The following is a 20,992-nucleotide window of genomic DNA, read 5'->3' on the forward strand; positions in this document are numbered from 1 at the left end:
TGTGAGTTTTCATTTATTTTTGGAAAAAAGGAGTTACACACAACTTTAGCTTACTAAGGAGTAATTTCTCATCCTTACAGCCAAAGGATCAGGCAGTGAGAGAAGGAGAAGACACCAGTTTTGCACAAGGTTGCTGAAAGCTGGCTGTGAACCTCCATGGTGGTGGTGGGCAGTGCTCACCCTGCACACTGCTCTCTCTTCCTGCAGACCAGGAGTGGTAACTTGCTTTTACTGGTCCTGGGATCTGCATTATCTCTTGTCGTTTTCCTATTCTGCCCACTTTGTTTTAAAAAAATAGTCCTTTAATTAGACCCTCCTCAAAATATGCAATTTGAATGTGTCATCTACTTCCTGTTTGAAGCCTGTTGGGTACAGTGTATAATTACATATTGAAAAAAGGTAAAATACACAATAAAAATAAGTGAAAAATTCTTTTTATTCTAAATTACAAACACAATATCACAAATAAAAAGACCAGTCAGTTACTGAGGCAAATGGAGCACATGAAGGCCTGATTATAGTGAGATTGTATACTCTAGCATTCTTGGTCTGGGCGTATCATATTGACAAAAATAAAGGCATTGAGGATTGGAGTGTTATCATATAAAACATTGAACTAATATATATGTATATAATTTTGAATTTTTATATTTACGTCCAATGGGGAGGAAAAGTACATAGCATCTTATACTGAACCAAAATACAAGTGGGCATTCAGTTTACTTGTTCACTTCTTTATTTGTTTACTAGTGCTTTCTGCTTAGGCTGCTCCTCTATGGTCATGTCGGACATTTATTGAGCTCCAATGGCATTGTCACAAGGCGCATAAGCATTATGGATTTTCCTAAATGCGACACATAAAAACACTGCTGGAAGGGAAACCTGTTGCTAGATTGATTCATTTAATTTCATTGTTTGTTTTGAAATCACGATTATATCTCTTTTTTTTTTTTTTGGCCACGCCCCTAGGCTTGTGGGATCTTAGTTTCCCGACCAGGGATTGAACCCAGGCCCCGGGAGTGAAAGCGCAGAGTCCTAGCCACTGGACCACCAGGGAATTCCCACAGTTATATTCTTAACGTGGAGCTTGTGGTGGCCTACCCTGGGTCTTGGGTGTCTTGGCAACTCAGTATGTGATTTTTATGGAAACAAAGGCACTTCCTCTGAAAGCTGGTATACCTCCTCTAGCTTACAGCTGAGGGAGCATTTGCTTTGCTTTTTCTGGGAAAAGAAGATAGTATTTTGAGTAGGGTAAAGTTTCAGAATCCACCTACATTCCCTAGGTCAGTACTTCTCCAATAGAAATATAATTCAAGCCACATATGTAAGTTGAAATTTTCTAGTACCCACGTTTTAAAAAATGGGTGAAATTAATTTTAACAATGCATCTTATTTAACTCATTATATTCAAAATGTTATCATTTCAACATGTAATCAATGTTTTAAAATTATTGAGATATTTTACATTTATTTTCATGCAAAGGCTCCAAGATCAGCATGTTTTAACACTCAACTCAGATGTGGAATTTTCACTGGAAATACTTGATCATAAGGTTTAGAGTTGGAAGTAGATTTACTTACCCAAGAAGTTCCAAACTTATTTAAAATGTTTCCCCCAAAGAGTCAAGCATCAGTTTATAAATTTATATTTAAATTAATGACAGTGGGCCCTTGAGCAATACTGGGATTGCTCAGGGATTAAGCATTCCCTCCACATCCCAGGATTCAACCAACCACAGATCATGTAGGACTACAACAGTATTCATTACTGAAAAATAAATAGGTGTAAGTGGATCAGCTCAATTCAAACCTGCATTGTTTAAGGGTCAACTGCATACTTAAATAAAATTAAAAACTCACCTTCCAAGTGTTAGTAGCTCCATGTTGCACTTAGTGGCTACCTGCTATCGAATATTCTTAAACCATACTTGAGTGCTTTTATACTTTCTCAGGTTATTATTTATGTAGAATTAATGCATGCTGCAAAGTCCTCGGAAACTGTTTTACTACATTACATTTATTCATCAAGGATATAAGCACCTAGGGAAAAATAGTTCTGCATTTTGTGCTTCATCTCCAGGGCTAGGGAGTGCCTTGCGTAGCGTTTAGGTGTTTAATAACCTTATCCTGCTAAATCCTGTTTAGTCTGCAAATTGCAACATAAATTTAACTTTCTCAGGGGAATGTTTCCTGACTCTCCAGGCTCTCTATATTACCTGTTCCTTCATTACATTTTCTCATAGAACTGAATTCTTTTCCTCTAGAACATATATACTTACACACTGATTTGATTAATTATCTGATTAATATCCGTCTCCCCAACTAGTCTATAAATTCCAAAAGAGGGAAGAATGTGTTTTTGTTCACTGAAGTGCTTCGTGCTTCTAGCATAATTCATGGCACGTATGGATTAAATATTGGTCAGATGATAATACCAGCACAGGGCCTTTTTAAAAATGAAGTGATTAGCAGAATGTCCAATTCTTAACTTTACAGAAATCAGAGTTTGTTTTGTGTTGGGGAAAAAATGAATATTTTATTTTAAGTATAATACAAACTAAGATATGCAAATTTTTAATTTTTGTTCAAGCCTTTTCAAAATACTCCTGTAAAGCCTTTTCTTAGCTTTCTTTCTACTTTATTGGTATTCATTTTCTTGATAGCTATCACCTCATATCTGCTATGCTTATAACTGAAGGTATACTGAAGACAAAAACTGAAAGAAAGGAAAAGTGAATTGTGAAATACTTTTAAGGAATTGAGAAAGATATAGGGCAGAAGCAAAGGTACATAGAGGAAACATCTCTTGCTGTTTCAGGACGGTTTAAATTAAGCCCACCCTTTTAATTATACCAAAGTAATGAGCCTTACCCACAATATGTGAAAATATAATTAAAAAATGTATGGTGGACCAGTAGACAAGGTTGTCAGGTCATTATCTAAATCATAAGTTGGAAGTAATGCCCATTAAAGGTTACTAGTTTGGAAAGGTTAAATTAGAATTTAGTCTTTGCAAATATAAAGTTTCTCAACTTGAATAATGCTTTAGAAAACCACTAACATTTAACTTTTTTTTTTAACATTTCATGGAAGTATAGTAAGCATACAGAAATGTACACAAAAGGCTACATCTTGATGAATTTTCACATCCAGATCAAGAAGTATATTACCATCACAACATCCCAGAGGCTACTTTCTTGCTTCTTCCCCTTTCCTGCCCTCCAGGGCAAACTCTCTTGACATAATAGATAGGTTTTTCCTGTTTTTGTACTTTATATAAATGGAATCATGCAGTGTCCACATTTGAATTAATACAGCAGTTTGTTATTCTAAGTGACATTCCTGATAGCAACTCATTGAAAACAAAGTCTGTTTTCAGTTTTCCTTGTTATGTATCTAATGTGGTAAACTGGCAGTTGACCAGTGTATGTAGTTCTTTATTATTCCTTTAAGACATTTTCTATGTAAATGCAAGTGTGTGTGTGTGTGTGTATATGCATACACACATATATATATATGTATATGCTTTTAAAAATTTTACTCAAATTCGATCATGCATATTATTTACCTTTGTGATGTGTCTTAAGGCCCCTTTTGTATCAGGTCATGTAGATTCGATTCATTTTTTTTGTAATGGCAGCACAGTACTCTATTGTATGGCTGCATCATAGTTTAATGAAGCACTTATCCACTGATGCACAGCTAGGTTGTTACTGATTTTTTGCTTTTAGAACAGTAGAGTCTATGTAATTTTATTTGTAAAATAAATTCTTAGGAAAGGAATTGCTGAGCAGTAGGGTCCATGCATTTTAAATTTGCTCATATATTTCTAAATGGCTCTCCAAAGAGTGTTACCAGTTTTTACTCCCACCAGCAAGATTTGGAAATTCCTATTTCCAGTGTCCTTGCCTTAGATTATGTGTTATCAAGCTTATTAATCTTTGCAGTTAGCTACAGGAAAACTAGTAAGTCATTGTTATTTAAATTTGCATTTTCTTCAGTTTTGAGTGAGGTTAGTTGTTAGGACTTGTTTCTGTCCTTTGCTCATTTTCCTACAGGCTTGTTTATATTTTTCTTAATTTCAAAGAACTCATTCTATATAAAGGGAATTTACCTTTTTATGTCATCTATGGTGTGAACTTTTCTTTTTTTAATTGAAGTATAGTTGATTTACAACGTTGAGTTTCAGGTGTACAGAAAATTGATTCAGTTTTATATATATATATATATATATATGTTCTCTTTCAGATTCTATTCCATTATAGGTTATTTCAAGATATTGAATATAGTTCCCTCTGCTATACAGTAGGTCCCTGTTGGTTACCTGTTTTATATATAGTAGTGTGAATCTGTTAATCCCAAACTCCTGATTTATCCTTCCTCCTACCTTCCTCCTTTGGTAACCATAAGTTTGTTTTCCATGTCGGTGAGTCTGGTTCTGTTTTGTAAATGAGTTCATTTGTAATGAATTTTTCTTTCAGTTTGTTTTTTTCTTTGTTGTGTTTATAGCCTCTTTTTTTTCCTTAACAGAAGGTTTAAATTTTTATGTGGTTAAATTTACCAGTTTTTTTCTTTACTGGCTTCTGAATTGTGTGTTCTTAATGAGAAAAGGCATTGGAAACTTGAGATCGATAGATAGATAACTTAAACTTGGTATGGAAAAAAATCTCAAGAAATGTTTGTGGGAAATGTGGTTAAGCAGGAATTCAAATTTCAGTCAAAAGTGGTCTGGCCAACTATAAGTAAACCAAATTTGGACACTGTCTGCCAAGATTTGCTTAACATTTTTAACAGCTTTTAGAAGAATTTTCAATGCTATACTTTTTTCCTTTCATGCTTTGTTATTTGGGGTTTTAATTTCTCAAATGATTCCTCTTTTCAGATTTCAGATTATAACCTGTTTCCTGCACCATTGCTGACGTCCAGTGACCCATGTCAGAAGTACTTCCAGGTCAGATATACTTTCACATGTTTCAGTGCAGCATACTAGTTGACTATTAAAACTTTAACAGATATATATACTAGATAATTGTTTTGATGTTAAACTTATGATTTACTATAATAACATGTTTTGGCTTTTTTATTGTTTTTCACTAATGTACTAGAAAGGTGGATCTTTAAAATAAGATAGAAGAAGTAATTGAACTTAACTGCATGCATGTATTAATTGCATGACTCTACTAATATCATAATGTGAAAACATTTTAGTTGACTATAACAGAAAACTAAAATTCTGTCACATTTTGCCATGTAGCATTGCATGTTATAGCCTGTGAACTGTTAAATTTGAACAAAGGAGGCATTGGTGGTGAGTCTGCATAAACAGCATCTTAGGCATTGCGGGGTTTGTCTAGAATAGAACTCCCAATTCAGAATTCTCCCTGGATCTAATGCTGATTAATTTGAGGCCTTAATAAGAAAACCAACTTAATTTCATTGTATGCCCCTTTCTCTGTGTTGTGATGTATGCTAGTCTGCATACAGTGTGGTGTGGGATTTAATTCTTAGCCTCATAGTAATATAATAAGAAAAAAGCAATTGCAATGACATTTTGAATTAAACATAATATAAGACTGTAAGTGGCAAATAGATCTAGGTAGATTCTATATTTGTTAGGGCACATACCCCTCCGCAAATTCTGAGTTTCTAAGTAAGTAAATTTAAACCATGGACAAATAGATGTTAATGTCCCTAAATTCTAAAATTAAGCTCAATAAGTATGTCCAAGTCTTTTTCTCCTTTATATAACACTGCATGTTACATCTCAACAGAGAACTAAAATTAAAACATAATAAAATAAACACTAAGCTAAGTAGAGGCAGTTGAGTGACCAGAAATATCCTTTTATTAAAGACAGCTGAAAACAATGTGACCAACCTAAGTTCACACAGGAAAATTAGGAACTTAGAGGCAATTCTTAGAAGCCGGTTTAGGGGCAGGGAGTAGATTTTCTTTGTAAATCCATATTTGAATAAGTATATTAATTTTGCAAAATCAAAGCAAATACATGTGTCCTTTGACGAATACATTTTAAGTGTTGAGAAGAATTCCTTCTAGGAATTCTTTAGCATTTAAAGTCTTTTATTACACTGCAAAATAGACTCAGCATGGAAACATAAGAATAAAGCTGGCAAACATGTAAACGATGTGTTTTCCTCTAAATAGAGGCGAACTAATCAAATAACCTATAGAAATTTCTCATTGTCACTATATTTTGTTATACCAATTATTCACTTTAACTGTTGTTACTCAAATTGCTTTATTCATTGGTAGTTACATAAGAGATAATGAAACCATTATCCAGCGTGGGTTTTTTTTCTTTTTTTTTTTTTTCTTCTTTTGCGGTACGCGGGCCTCTCACTGTTGTGGCCTCTCCCGTTGCGGAGCACAGGCTCTGGATGTGCAGGCTCAGCGGCCATCCGCGGCATGTGGGATCTTCCCGGAGCGGGGCACAAACCCGTGTCCCCTGCATCGGCAGGCAGACTCTCAACCACTGCGCCACCAGGGAAGCCCAGCGTGGTTTTTAATAACACCTATTACTATCATGCATTGGTATGGGATGTAACACATTTTACAAGGAAAACGGTATTTTTATTTCAATAGAGTATCATTCCAGCCATTTTTTACGTGAAAATCCAATGGCAGCTAGTGAAGTAGAGTATGGACCAATAATTGGGATAAGGTTTGCTTTCAAGCCCATTTTCAACTCTTAGGAGCTGTGACTACAAAGAGCCTTTAAAAAAACAAACATGCCAGAATGTATACCCTTATATGTCTTGGAAAATTCTTGTTGAACCTTCGAGATTCAACATGGGAGTCCCTTCCGAGTAGGTCTCAGCCTGTGACATAGTAATTACCCTATTTCAAGGACACTGCCATTGTCTAATGTTTTTTTGTTTTTTCTCTTTTGGAATTGACTTGAGGCCAGCTTATCAGTTTTTCAAGAAAATCTGTGTTGTTACTTTAGCTTACCTACTTTTCCTCACCTAAACCAGCTTGATCACTGACTATGTTAATCAAACGTGGCCAAAAAATCTAGAGCTATATTTAAGAAATACAGTTGTCTTCAGAAGACATCATTTAGAAGAAGATGAAATGATGAAAACAGCTTAGAAATTGAGCAAAGAAAATATCCTTGAGATAAGCATATAATATCCCAAGGTGACTACATCTGCTGGGTGTGATGTTGGAATACCAGGTTAATTTCCCACCTGGAGTGCCTTTCTCTTCCTTGTCCACCGGTGGACCCTAACCCTAACCCTATCCTTCAAGACCCAGCTCAGCTGTTCCTTTTGTGGGAGTCTTCCTTAAACCTCTGTCCTCATCCTTAATACCTTCTCGTAAGACCCTGTGCTTACTTTAGACATTGGGAGTTTTGTTAATAATGTATCCTTTTGTCTCTGCCCTGAGTTTCTTGAAGAAAAGTGTTTGGTGCATTTTTTTTTTGACTTTCCTCAGATCCACTTGGGATGTTGGGCAGAGTGAGCCCTCAGGCAGTTTAGCTGAACGGGGCATGGGAAACCCCTTAGGTGGGTCAGACCTAGTGGGTGAAATCACCTCTTTATCTTAGAGCCTGGGGAGGTTGTCCTCCTGGTTTAAAAACTTCTAAGGTTCTAATCCTGTGATCTCTCTGACCCAGGGACCCAAGCTGCCTCCTAATAACCTTCGCCTCCTTTGTTCATAGAGAAGTTCTTATCGTTTTTGTCACATTGAGAGTTTACTTTCATGAGTAATTTCAGGAAACCAGCTTTATCTTGCCTCTCCTTCCTAAAAGAAAAAAAAAATCTGAGTTTCCTTCATTTCCTTAATACTTTGAGGTCTAGTTCAAAAGGCAACATTCCTCAGGGCAGAAGTTTTGCTGTTAACTCCTCAGTGGAAATAAAGTTGTATAGCAGAAAAATTTAAAAAAATGAAGAAAATGTGAAGTCTCCTTTAAGAATTGGTCAGGCGTTGAGCTTCCCCGGCCCGTTTGTCAATTTCCAATTTCGTTAAACATGCCAAGGGAGCAGAGGGAGAGCAGGAGGTTATTGAAGAGAGGAGTTTCCTGTCATTACTGACAAACTTTCTTTGACGGGAGGCTAGAGGTCTCAGAAAAGAGAAGCGGGGAGGGCAGGTTTAACTCCGGCCTCCAGCATGGGTTTGTATTAGGATGTCACCTGAGTTACGGGGTTACATCTCAGGGCTGGGATCTTTGCGACTCAGGGTTTGAGGAAAGCTTTGTTAGTTAGCCATGAAATTAAAGTGACCCTGGCTTACCTAATTTTAGTTAGGCTTCATAAAAAATACTCTGTGCATTATATTAACTACAGCTCTTTTAGTTGCTGAAAATCTATTGGCTTCAATACCCTGGAAGTCCTGGCGCCTCATGTTTCAGGCATGACTCGTTTCAGGGATTCCAGCAGTGTCATTAGGGCATGTTCACTTTCTCTCTGTTTCCTGGCTCTCTCTGCCCGTTTGTTAGGTCTTATGTACACAGGTGTCTCTTCATGGTGACCTCTTAAAGCTCTAGGCTTATAAATCGTCTAGTTCAAGAAAAAGAGAAAAGAGAGCACTTCTCTTCTGATCATTCTGGCAGAAGGCTTAGGATTGGTCATATGCTTTTCCTTGATCCAGTCACCACAGCCATGGAGATGTGCTCCTCTGATTGGCTGGGCCTAGGCCATGGACCTCGTGAATAAGGGGTAGCGTCATCTCTGCCTGAAACACAGGGGCTGAATTCCTCTGTGAGAGCAGATATTTTAATTTTGTCAGTTTTGTTCACTGCTGTCTCCTCAGCAGTTAGAACTGGATCTGTCGCATAGTAAGGCACGAAAAAATATTTGTTGAATGAATGAATGAGCGTGGACGGAGGCTGATTCTCAAGAAAAACTGTGAAGCTTTTACCAGAAAAGAAGGAAATACGTGCCAGGTCATAACAGATGTTTGTGCATCGTGCATGCAGGAGAGTGACAGCAGGAATAATATGAGCTCTCGTCACACTCTTAGCTCTGAACGTATACTGAGCTCTGGAGCCTCTTGAATGGATGTCACATCTTTGTGAGTTATGCTCGAGACAGCATGATGAATAGATGCGGAGGTGATGGCAAAGTCATGGGTCCCATTCACCTTCGAGATATCCAGGGGCAGAGCCACCTTTGTACTGAAGACAGGCCCTCAGGGTCATGGACATGTGCTTGCTCATTCCTCATTCATTTTGCTTATTTTGTACACGGTTGTGTTCCTGACCTTGGCATGTAATAGATGCTCAGAGAGTATTTAGTTAATGAATGAGTGAAAAATATTTAGTTAATAAATGAGTGAACGATTAATGAACCAAACATTTATTGAGTGCTCTTATGTGCCAGGCTTTGTAAAAGGAACTGGAAACTCTGGAATATAAACATGAAAGGGGAATGCAAATCAAAATTAAATCACACTTGTTTGGGTAGCTATAATCAAAAAGAGACAATAGCAAGTGTTGACAAGAATGTAGAGAAATCAAAACCTTCATGCATTGCTAGTGGGAATGTAAACTGGTACAACGGCTTTGCAGAACAGTCTAGCAGTTCCTCACAAGGTTTTATACACACACACACACACACACACACACACGTATACATATGGTATGTATGTCTGTATATACGTGTGCACATCACGGGAGAATTATAATCAGCAGTTCCGCTCTTGGGTATATATCCAAGAGAATTGAAGACATATGTCCACACAAAAACTTGTACACAAATGTTCATAGCAGCGTTATTCATAATAGCTAAAAAGTGTAAACAATCCAAATACCTGTGTTAACTGATGAACAGATAAACAAAATGTGGTAGATGCATACAGTAGAATATGATTTGATCATAAAAAGGAATGAAGTAGTGACACATACTAAAACATGGATGGTCCTTAAGGATACACATAAGTGAAGGAAGCTAATCACAGAGACCACATATTGTATGAGTCTGATTATATGAAATGTCCAGAACAGGCAAACCCATGAAGACGGAAAGTAGGTTAGTGGTTTTCAGGGGCTTAGGGGAGGGAGGAATAGAGAGTGACTGCTAATGAGTACAGGATTTCCTTTTGGGGTGATAAAAACGTTCTGCAATTAGGTTGTAGTGATGAATGCACAACTCTGTGCATATGCCAAAGACCCCTGAATTATACTTTAAAAAGGTGAACTTTATGGTATGTGAATTATATCTCAATAAAACTGTCATAAAAAGTGAACAAAACAGTCACTGCCCTCAAGGCGCTTGCAGTGTTGAAGGGGAGAGAGATCTCTCAATTGATATTATAGTACAGTATAGAAGTGCTGATGTGAACTGCATGTCACACACCTAGCACAGAGGATTATGTTCAGGAGTCAGAGAAGACCTAAAGGAGGACATGTGAGCTGGGTTTTGAAGGATTTATAGGAGTTTTCAGGCAGGAAATAGGGCAGGGGTAAAGCAGATGAGGGCAAAGGACCTTCCCGGGCAGAGGAAACAAATTCTATGTGCAGAGGCAAAGAGTTGCGAAGAGGCTTAGCATCCTCAGAAAAGTTCACTGTTGCTGTCATGTAGGGACCACGATGGGAGGGGGAGGTGCAGTGACAGGAGATGTGGTGGGAAGGGTAGATTTAGGCTAGCAGAGGAGAATTTGAAGTGCCTTGTATACTGAGCTGAATTTGGACAACAGGGAGCCAGTAGAATTTTTTTTTTTTTTTCTCCCGGGCCCAGCCGCTCCATGGCATGTGGGATCTTCCCGGACTGGGGCACGAACCTGTGTCCCCTGCATCGGCAGGCAGACTCTCAACCACTGCGCCACCAGGGAAGCCCCAGTAGAAATTTTTAAACTGAGAATTGCACCGTCCGTTTGTTTTTAGAATTGCAGAGGACGAACTGTGTCAGTGTAGACTGGAGTTTGAGAGACTGTTGTGCTTGGGAGATATAGGAGGAAACTTCAAGTGGTGAGAACCTGAAAGCAGCCATAAAGATGGTGAGAAGGGGGAACTCAATTTATTGGAGAAACGTTTTCTAGTAAAATTGACAGAATTTGGTAGGATAAGAAACTCATGAAGGGCTATTCCCAGGTTTCCAGGCAGGGAATTTGGGAGAATGGCAATGCCATGAATTCTCAGTTAGCATCCAGCCCGTGCATTAGTGGACTTAACTTCTCCTCTTTCCCCAGTTTATAGGGAGTAGTACACCAAGTTTTCTTTGATCTATAACTATAGTAAAATCATGTGAGGCAGAGAAAAATGGAACCAGCTTAAATACACCAACTTTTGATTAGAGTCTCAATATAGCATCTTTCATTCTATATCCTTTCATTTCCACGTCCATAGCGCATCTGTTTTTCAACATAATTTGTTATATTACTGTTATGTTGCTATTTCCCATTCTACTTAATTCTCTTCTGTTCAGTGTTATTAATGATACAGATGGTAAACAGGAGGAGATAAGGAACAGAGGAAGGCCCGGAATTGGGTGATGGGGATCACGGGGTGACAGGAGCACGTGTGCTGTGTGCACCAGAGCCTCTGCTGGGCCTCCAGTTTTCTTCACACCAAAGCACGGAGAACTTTAAGCTGTTGGGATCACAGCTGGTGAGAAATCATGTTTGGCAAAGAAGTACACCAGTCTGCTCTGGGTCAAAAATAAAAAGGCTATTTGACTCTAAATAGTCTTTTCTTCTTTGGGGAGTTATGACAGAATTGAACAGGAATTTTCTTGAGCTGAGACTGAGGAACAAAATAAATTGGTCTAGACAGTATTGAAGGATTTTATTTTAAATCTTGCCCAGATGCTGCGTGCATGGGGGGAAAGCTGAGATAACTGACCACTGATCACCTTTTCCCTTTCTGAGAGCATTAGTCTTTTTCAAGGAAAGGAAAAATGAATTTACCGTTGACTATTTAGGCAGTAATGGTGGTTTCCTTTCAATCTTTAATAAGAAACTCAAAAATTTAACCTATGCTTTTTAAGTAAACATTTCTTGAGATGTTAATGAAACACTTGTCTTTTTCATTTTATTCAACAGTTTATTCTGCGAACATTTACTGAGTGCCTACTGCATGATAGGCCGCTGTGCTTGTTGCTGGAAGTCACAGCTTAGTGATAAACTCAAATAGGTTAAAAATAAAACAGTGTGAGAAATGCTGTTATGCTATGGAGAAATGGAGATAGATTTATGAAAGGCGTAGAAGCAGCAGCCCTGGAATCTGTCTAGAGGGGCAAGAGAAGGCTTCCCAAAGAGGTGACATCTACCCTGAATCTTAAAGGTGGAGCAGAAATTTGCCAGGAAGGAGGGAGGGATGCTGAGAATGTGTGCACGTACAAGGAACGTGACGTGTGTGACCAGAGTGTTCCAGGAGCTTCTGAAATCATTAATATGCATCTTTTTCATCTTTATGTATCATAAAGATGTATCATAAAGATATGCATCTGTATGCATCTTTATGTATCATCTTTTTCTTCCAAATCTCTCACTTACTGCAGTGGTTCTCAGCCTTGGCCACACACTAGAATCACCCAAAGAACATTTCATTTTAATACCCTGACTGGGCCCAATCCCAAACTAATTGAATCAGAATTTGGGAGTGTCTTAGGGGGTGGGGCCTGGGCTTCTGGGCTTTTTAAAAGCTCCCCAAGGTGTGCATGCAGCTAGGGTTGGAGCAATCCCTTGTTCCTGTCACACCTGTTCCCTTACCTTTCAGAGACCTCTGACCCCTTGGCCTTTTCCTTTTCCCCTAGCTCTTCACCCTCTTCCCGGCTCCATCTCCTGCCCTCCTCAGGCCAGATCCTGGAGTGCATTCCTCACTGTTCACATCTGACACCTTAATCATGTCCCCCTCTGTGCCTATTTCTTTCCTTTTTAAAAATCCCATTCCAAAGGTTGCCTTTTCATTTTCTGTCTGACTTACTTCACTCAGTATGACAATCTCTAGGTCCATCCATGTCACTGCAAATGGCATTATTTTTTTACTTTTTTATGGCTGAGTAATATTCCATTGTATATTTGTACCACCTCTTCTTTATCCATTCCTCCGTTGATGGACATTTAGGTTGCTTCCATGTCCTGGCTATTATAAATAGTGCTGCAATGAACATTGGGGTACCTATATTTTCGAATTACAGTTTTCTCCAGAAATATATCCCCAGGAGTGGGATTCCTGGATCATATGGTAGCTCTATTTTTAGTTTTTTAAGGACTCTTCATACTGTTCTCTATAGTGGCTATACCAATTTACATTCCCTTTTCTCCACACCCTCTCCAGTGTGTAGGAAGGTTCCCTTTTCTCCACACCCTCTCCAGCATTTATTGTTGTAGAATTTTTTGATTCTGACCAGTGTGAGGTGATATACCTCACTGTAGTTTTGATTTGCATTTCTCTAATAATTAGTGATGTTGAGCATCTTTTCACGTGCTTTTTGGCCATCTCTGTGTCTTCTTTGGAGAAATGTCTATTTAGGTCTTCTGCCCATTTTTTGTTTGGGTTGTTTGTTTTTTTGATATTGAGCTACATGAGCTGTTTGTATATTTTGGAGATTAATCCTTTGTCCATTGCTTCGTTTGCAAATATTTTCTCCCATTCTGAGGGTTGTCTTTTCATCTTGTTTATGGTTTCCTTTGCTGTGCAAAAGCTTTGAAGTTTCATTAGGTCCCATTTGTTTATTTTTGTTTTTATTTTCATTACTCTAGGAGGTGGATCAAAAAAGATCTTGCTGCGATTTATGTGAGAGAGTGTTCTGCCTATGTTTTCCTCTAAGAGTTTTATAGTATCCAGTCTTAACACTTAAGTATTTCATCCATTTTGAGTTTATTTTTGTGTATGGTGTTAGAAAGTGTTCTAGTTTTATTCTTTTACATGTAGCTGTCCAGTTTTTCCCAGCACCACTTATTAAAGAGACTGTCTTTTCTCCACTGTATACTCTTGCCTTCTTTTTCATAGATTAGATGACCATAGGTGCGTGTGTTTATCTCTGGACTTTCTATCCTGTTCCATTGATCTATATTTCTGTTTCTGTGCCAGTACCATACTGTTTTGATTACTGTAGCTTTGTAGTATATTCTGAAGTCAGGGAGCCTGATTCCTCCAGCTCTGTTGGCTCAGAGTTTTTATCTGTCACATCCAGGGTATAAAAGCCACTTAAATATTAACTCACCAAGAAATTTTGATGGTATTCTTTCTTAAAATGTTTATAATTATAAGCAGAGTAAAAAAAAAAATTCTCCCTAATAACATTGCTAGGATATAGTATCTAACATCGTAAAATAGCCTCATAGCAATTTTTTTGCCATACCTTCTAAAAAGCCAGCAGATTGCCAGATTTTTTATAATAATGTCACTCTAAATACCCAGAAGTCTAAGTGTAATTTTCTCTTGTGTGCCTATGTTATGGTTGTGTGTCTCAGGGAAAACTTCATGTGGGTTCAATATGGACCCTTTTCATATCAAATGCTGCTCTGGAGTGAGGTTGAATTATAAATTGAAATATGTTTTCTGTAAAATGGTAGTAGTAGCCAAAACAGTATACATTTTTGTTTAAAATTTAGTCATCAGAATAGTGTTTAAAAGGGAAAAACAAACCAGATTCTCAATGAAGCCCAAGTGCAGTAGGTGCTGGGTAAGCAGGAATCCTTATAAATAATAATTCTAAAGAATGGGGCCCAAAGTCTAACCACTTTGGGTTACAGCCTTAGCTATCTCTGTGGGCCATATGGTCATTCTTTCGTAAATATGGACACTGCCTGGAGTGTACAGATTTTCCTAGCTTCCAAGAAGCACACAGACTCTAGAATCAGTGGGTGACTCTTTTCTAAAATAGCTCATCCTGAGTATCGGATGATGGAAAGGGATACCTCTAAGCTTCCAAACAGTAGAACGTTCTTACCTTCCTTCCCTGCGGAGGTCTCTGTTTTGCCTGGTGGAGGAAGAGGGAGTTGTCATAGTACAATTTCAGGAATGTTGGGAGCTGTGCTTTGGTTCATCTACTGCTGGTGTAGAGCCCACGGAGGTCTCTGGAGGGCAAGGGATCAGATAAGAAAGAAGTCATTCCTTATAGACTGAGAAATCTGAAACCTTAGAAATTCTTGCTGATGAATTTTATTCCCTTCTAGTCTGAGAAACCTTTCTGTCTTCCTAGCAAGAGACGCATGGAACAAATCACTGATGGTGTGAAAAATATTTGAGATAAATGCACTGTCAGATAATTTCCTAGGAGTTCTGCAAGGGCTTGTGGTGACTGCAAACCGCTGAGTCTGTGTTTTAATTCAGTGGAATATATTCAGACTCCTTTGGGGAGTCTAACACGTCTTTAGCCAAGGGCTCGATGCTACATTATTAGTAATAGTTTTATGTGAGTATGTATGTTCTTGAGCAATTAAGCCATTTCTCCAAAATTTCTGTTGAGTACAAACAGTAAGCTCAGGTCAGAAATGTTCACAAGACATTATCAAACTCTAATGGAGGTTTGATTTTTCCTGGTGTTCAGAACACAATTTCTAAACATGGTGAAGAAAAATTACCTTGGATGTATGGTGCTTCATTGAACAGTGACCTTTCAGGTTAATTAAGAAAGCTGGAGCCCCAGAGGATTTTTGAGCAACTTTTTTGTTGCCTGAGGGAATGACAGAATAGAAATGTGATGTAAATGTTTAGAAAGGGGATGATTTGCAAGGTTGTGAAAAAGCGAAGACCAGCTGCTGGAAGAAAATGCTTTTATATGATTTCAAAAGAGAGATACTTTTTTACTTTAAGTAAAATTTGGACCCTCAGACCTCCTAGCTTTTCTATAAATTGGCTTTTGTGTGTACACATTAAGCCTTTTATTTGCTCCTGTTTAATGTATGAGCAAACGTTGAAAAGAGAGAGGAAAATGGGTCTGTTCTACAAAACTGCAACGGAAGCATTGGTTCTTTCAATTTTCTGTATAGAAATGTTTGCTCACTCTCTATGCTAAGTAGTTTAATCATGCCAGGCGTCTAATGACCAGTTTTCTTTTTTTCTTTCCAGCTGACTCAGGTGTAGACACTTTGGCAGTGTTTATGGCCAGCAGCGGAACGACAGACGTCACGAATCGGAATAGCCCGGCCACACCACCAAACACCCTTAATCTCCGTTCCTCCCACAATGAATTGTTGAACGCTGAAATAAAACACACAGAAACCAAGAACAGCACACCCCCCAAATGCAGGAAAAAATATGCACTGACTAACATCCAGGCGGCGATGGGCCTCTCGGATCCGGCTGCACAGCCCCTGCTGGGAAATGGCTCGGCCAACATCAAGCTGGTGAAAAATGGAGAGAACCAGCTCCGGAAGGCTGCAGAACAAGGGCAGCAGGACCCCAACAGAAACGTCAGCCCCACTGCAGTCATCAACATAACTTCTGAGAAGTTAGAGGGTAAAGAGCCCCACCCACGGGATTCCTCGGGCTGCGAGATTTTACCCTCCCAGCCCCGAAGAACCAAGAGCTTCCTGAATTATTATGCAGACCTGGAAACCTCAACCAGAGAACTCGAGCAGAACTTGGGAAACCAGCACGGGGCTGTGGAAGAGAAGGCCCAGCCAAGCCAGAGCCAGGCCTCCACCGTCGCTGGGAATGGCGACTTACTGCTGCAGAAACCAAACAGACCCCAGTTCAGCCCTGAGGATGGCCAGATAGCCACCGTATCATCCAGCCCGGAGACCAAGAAGGATCACCCTAAAACGGGGGCCAAAACTGACTGTGCACTCCACCGGATCCAGAACCTGGCACCGAGCGACGAGGAGTCCAGCTGGACGACCCTGTCCCAAGACAGTGCCTCCCCCAGCTCCGCAGATGAGACAGGTACCTGGGAAAAGTGTAGCCTACGGTGGCACTTTCTCTTGGTGTTTTCCCGTATTGATGGAATTAATCTCTACACTGACCCCCTCCCCCAAATTTTCATCTGCAGGTAGAGAAGAACTTGAGCCTCTTGGGGTAAAATTGGGCAATTTGTGTGAAAATATCATTAGATTCCTCAGCGGTTTCATTTTGATTCATACATAAGTTGTTTGTCCCGGGAAGCATTTTTGTAAAAGAAATAGCTCCCCGGTGTTAAGTACAGTAAAACATCCCCTATTTAGCAACTATACTGCCAGTGGTTAGGTGAACTATTTCTATATACTATGTAGAAATGCTGGGTTTTGTTAAGGAAAATAATAAAAGGGAGACACTTGCCGGGGGCAAGATATAACCTGAAAAAGAGAACCAGGTATTTTAAAATTCTCTGAAAAAACTTTATTTATGCTCAAGCTAATGAAAAGTTTAAGGTTTAAAAAGTTGAAAGTCTATTCATTAAAGACATTTCCTTTTTGACCTTTACTGGGGAACATTTTATTAGCCTTGTTCAAGTGATATTTGAAAGTGAGAAAGTAGTGTTTCTTTTAACATATATTTAGAAGTTTTGGATTTTAGCTAGTCTAGTTGAGACCAGTCTTTTCTAACTTTTGTCTCTATTTTGTAACATCTTTGGATTTTTCAGAGGAGTGAAAATTGTCACAGAAATGAACAGGGTCCTAAAAATCAGCTACTCTTAATCTTATCTTCTCATAGCCCCTATTTTACTGATCATGAGGTTAAAAGACTGGAGAACTGTATTGTGTCTGAATTCACTGTAAACAGGCATTCACAAAGGCTTATTTCTTTAACCTAACCCTGCCTCTGGTGGATCCCAGGGCTCTGTTAATGTCATACAGATGTAACAGATAGAACCACCAGGGAAGGAACTGACATTTTACCCACCTGTAAGGCAGAGAAATTACAAGGACTACAGATGGGAAAAGAGGAGAAAGTAAGACATTAACTTGTTTAAAAAAACAAAAAAAAAGTGGTTTTGAAGTGCCCTTTAAAACCAGAGTGCTTTAAATGATAGATTTCATCAGCCTCCTGTAGCTGGATGTGGCCGTAGACAGGTTGAGATGAGCCCATTTCATCTCAGAAATGCCTGGATCTGCACATTATTGGAATCGTAATTATGTATAGTAATGTCACTGAGTTCACAACTCTCTATTACTTTTCACATTTAGAGACTTCATATCCTGTAGCCGATGGACACTGTCACCTGCTAGTGTTTGAATCTATATAAATGGCTCCTTGAGTGTCTCACATTCAAACTCAACTTCGTGTGTCCAGCGCCCTCCACTGAGGCCACACTGTCTTCCTCACGTCGTGGCAGCCTTTCTGCTGCTCTTCCAGGCCCTGTGCTCCCTTTTGTAGCTATATTTTAAATATTACTGAAAGGTATTAAGTAACAGTAAAGTCTCCTCGGTTCCTCACTCTGGCCCCCTTTTTTCCAGTGACAACCACTACTTTTTTTTTAGTTTTTTTTTTTTTTCAGAAACCATTTTAGGCATGTACCCACATTTATAATAAATATTAAAATTTACCCAAATTTTATAATGATATTTTTAAAGAGTCCTTACCATTTAGAGATACATACTAAAATATTATAGTATAATATAATATATTATACTATAATATTGTATATGGGATTTTGCCCATAAGCTGATCCTTGTTAAAGGTGGGTACATAAGGGTTTATTATTCTGTTCTCTCTCATTTTGTATGTTTAAAAATTTCCACAGTAAAAATTAAAACAAGAAAAAGACACATTACATATTTTATAAATGCTTTGCTTTTTCCACCAAAGTGTATATTTTGCAGATCAGTTCATATCAGGATATAGCATTTTTCTACCTCAGGCTGAATTTAAGTATTAAGCATGCTGTTCCACCCTCTGTAAGCTCCATGATTTATTTAATGATTCCCTCGCTGCTGAGTGTTTAGGGTATTTCTGTCCCTGGCCCCTTCGCTTACTAAGTGCTGGTGTCAAAAAGGGCTGGTGGTGAGCACAAAGTTTATTTTTTATTTTATTTATTTATTTGGCTGCATTAGGTCTTAGTTGCAGCATGCGGGACCTTTTGTTGTGGTGCGCAGGCTTCTCTCTAGTTGTGGCGTGAGGGCTTCAGGGCATGCAGGCTTAGTTGCCCCACGGCATGTGGGATCTTAGTTCCCAGGCTAGGGATCGAACCCGCGTTCCCTGCATTGGAAGGCAGATTCTTAACCACTGGACCACCAGGGAAGTCCCAAGAGCACCAAGTTTAAACTGTACCTGTACACTGGCTTGGTCCACTGCCACTCTCTCCAGGGGGCCTTTCCAGGGTCCCCTCAGCTCACCACTCATTTGCTCGGTGTCCTGGTGTTACTTGCTGCTGGGGTTTCTCTACAGAACCCATTACAGGGCTTGGCATGTGATGTGAACTGGATTAGAGTTTTCTGACGTGTTGAGAGGATACATTCATTTTTCATTCTTAAAGTCGCTTTTGAAGACCTTGAGTTTTAGAGTAAGGATGGCAGTATGGTGATGGCCCGTAATGGCTAGCTAAGGATAGACATTTTGAATCAGATGTGCTTGAAAAAGTGTGTTAGCTGTGACCCAACTCTCTGAAGCTGTGAGACTGAGTTTTTTACAAATGCTAGAAGCCATCCCTTCAAAATCATCACTTCGGGATCTTTATTTCAGCGTAATGCAATGCCTCAGAATATTAATAATATTTGGGAATTCTTTTGGAATTTCCTTAGAGCCAGTTGTGAACTCCAACTGAAAAGACACCTCTTTACTTCATGATCACACAGATCACATAAAATAGCAAGTAAAATAAAATAATTGATTATTCAGCCTTGGTATTTTTTTTGAGGTAATCTTTCCAGTGAAACATACTGTTAGTGTTCACAGTGATCACAGTCTTTTTTTTTTTTTTTTTTTTTGCCACACTGTGTGGCACGTGGGATCTTAGTTCCCCGATCAGGGATCGAACCCATGCCCCCTGCATTGGGAGTGCGGAGTCTTAACCACTGGACTGCCAGGGAAGTCCCACAGTCAATTTAAATTAAACACTTCTAATGGTGAAGTCATTATTATATATATTTTATATAGTATATATGAGTTTTTATATATATATATGTAAAATAAACACAAAATACTAATTGTTGAAAGAAAAGAAATAAGTGCAAGTATTTTGTAAGATACTAGTATGCAGCACCATTTTACATATATACATATATACAAAGTGTACATACTTGCTTATTCACTGTGTGCTAAGCAAGTATTCATCACAGTGGTGTATGTTGTATGACTAAATCTTGACCCAGTTATCTTTGGATTGTAGACTGTGTTTTGGGGAGCCTGGAAAAATAAATAGACTCATTTCTACCTTAGGGGCACGCTTTCCAAGTTATAAAATATTTTTATAAAATGCTATTTATAAAATAAAATGCACTGCCCAGCCCAGAGACTGACCACTTTCTATTTCTGAATTGCCCAGGTTGGCACGTTAGTAACTTTCTTTGCACAGTCAATCATGTATATATGTTTCTCCTCTTTTCCTCCTATGTCGTCTGTCCTTTGAGAAGCAAGAGGTTATTAGAAGCCGGGGGCGGTGGGGAAGCATCAGCGGAGTTACTGAGTTTCATAGGAATTTAGAAAAGTTCAAAAGAATGCTCTGACCTGGATTCTAAAAGAAAGTGTTGCATCATTTTGGTACTTGAAAGTGGGAACCTTAAGTCTGTTCAGGTTTTGCCAGAGATGCAGTCCCCTCAGTGGCCCCAGGTAAGCATGATGGCTCAGATAAATATAGGTTGGTCAGATTGTGTGTAGTCTTTCCATTAATCACCTGGTGTTTTATGTTTGCTTCATGAAAACTTCGGAAAGACACAACATTCTGATACTACCAGGGTACCTAGTTTATACCAACAGGTAACTTAAGTTTAATTTGGGGCTTAATAAAATTGAAGATACAAAGTATGAAACTGGGTGGATCTTGTGGAATAGCCATTTCAAAATTAGGTTCATTACTAAAGTGTACAAAGGCAGAATATACACCGAGAAAATCAAATCTGGGTGGTGCAACAGTGGACCCAATGCTGCATTGATTTATCATTGAGAGCATGGGCTCTAGAGTCAACTTCCTGAGTTCAAACCTCAGCTGGGTTCCATGTAGGCAAT

General features: G+C 38.8%; 1 protein-coding gene across 8 annotated transcripts in view; it reads left to right on the forward strand.

Moving 5' to 3' along the window:
- APBB2 (amyloid beta precursor protein binding family B member 2) overlaps positions 1 to 20,992 on the forward strand; it is a 374,441-nt gene that overhangs the window by 169,994 nt on the left and 183,455 nt on the right. For all 8 annotated transcript variants that reach the window (XM_082652792.1, XM_082652799.1, XM_082652791.1 and 5 more), the window contains 2 exons: positions 4,883 to 4,951; positions 15,980 to 16,795. In XM_082652792.1, the coding sequence (XP_082508918.1) occupies positions 4,933 to 4,951; positions 15,980 to 16,795 (835 nt within the window). In that variant the 5' untranslated portion in view covers positions 4,883 to 4,932. The remainder of the gene's footprint in view (positions 1 to 4,882; positions 4,952 to 15,979; positions 16,796 to 20,992) is intronic.

Source organism: Grampus griseus, assembly GCF_964374135.1.
Source record: "Grampus griseus genome assembly, chromosome: 4".
NCBI lineage: Eukaryota > Metazoa > Chordata > Mammalia > Artiodactyla > Delphinidae > Grampus > Grampus griseus.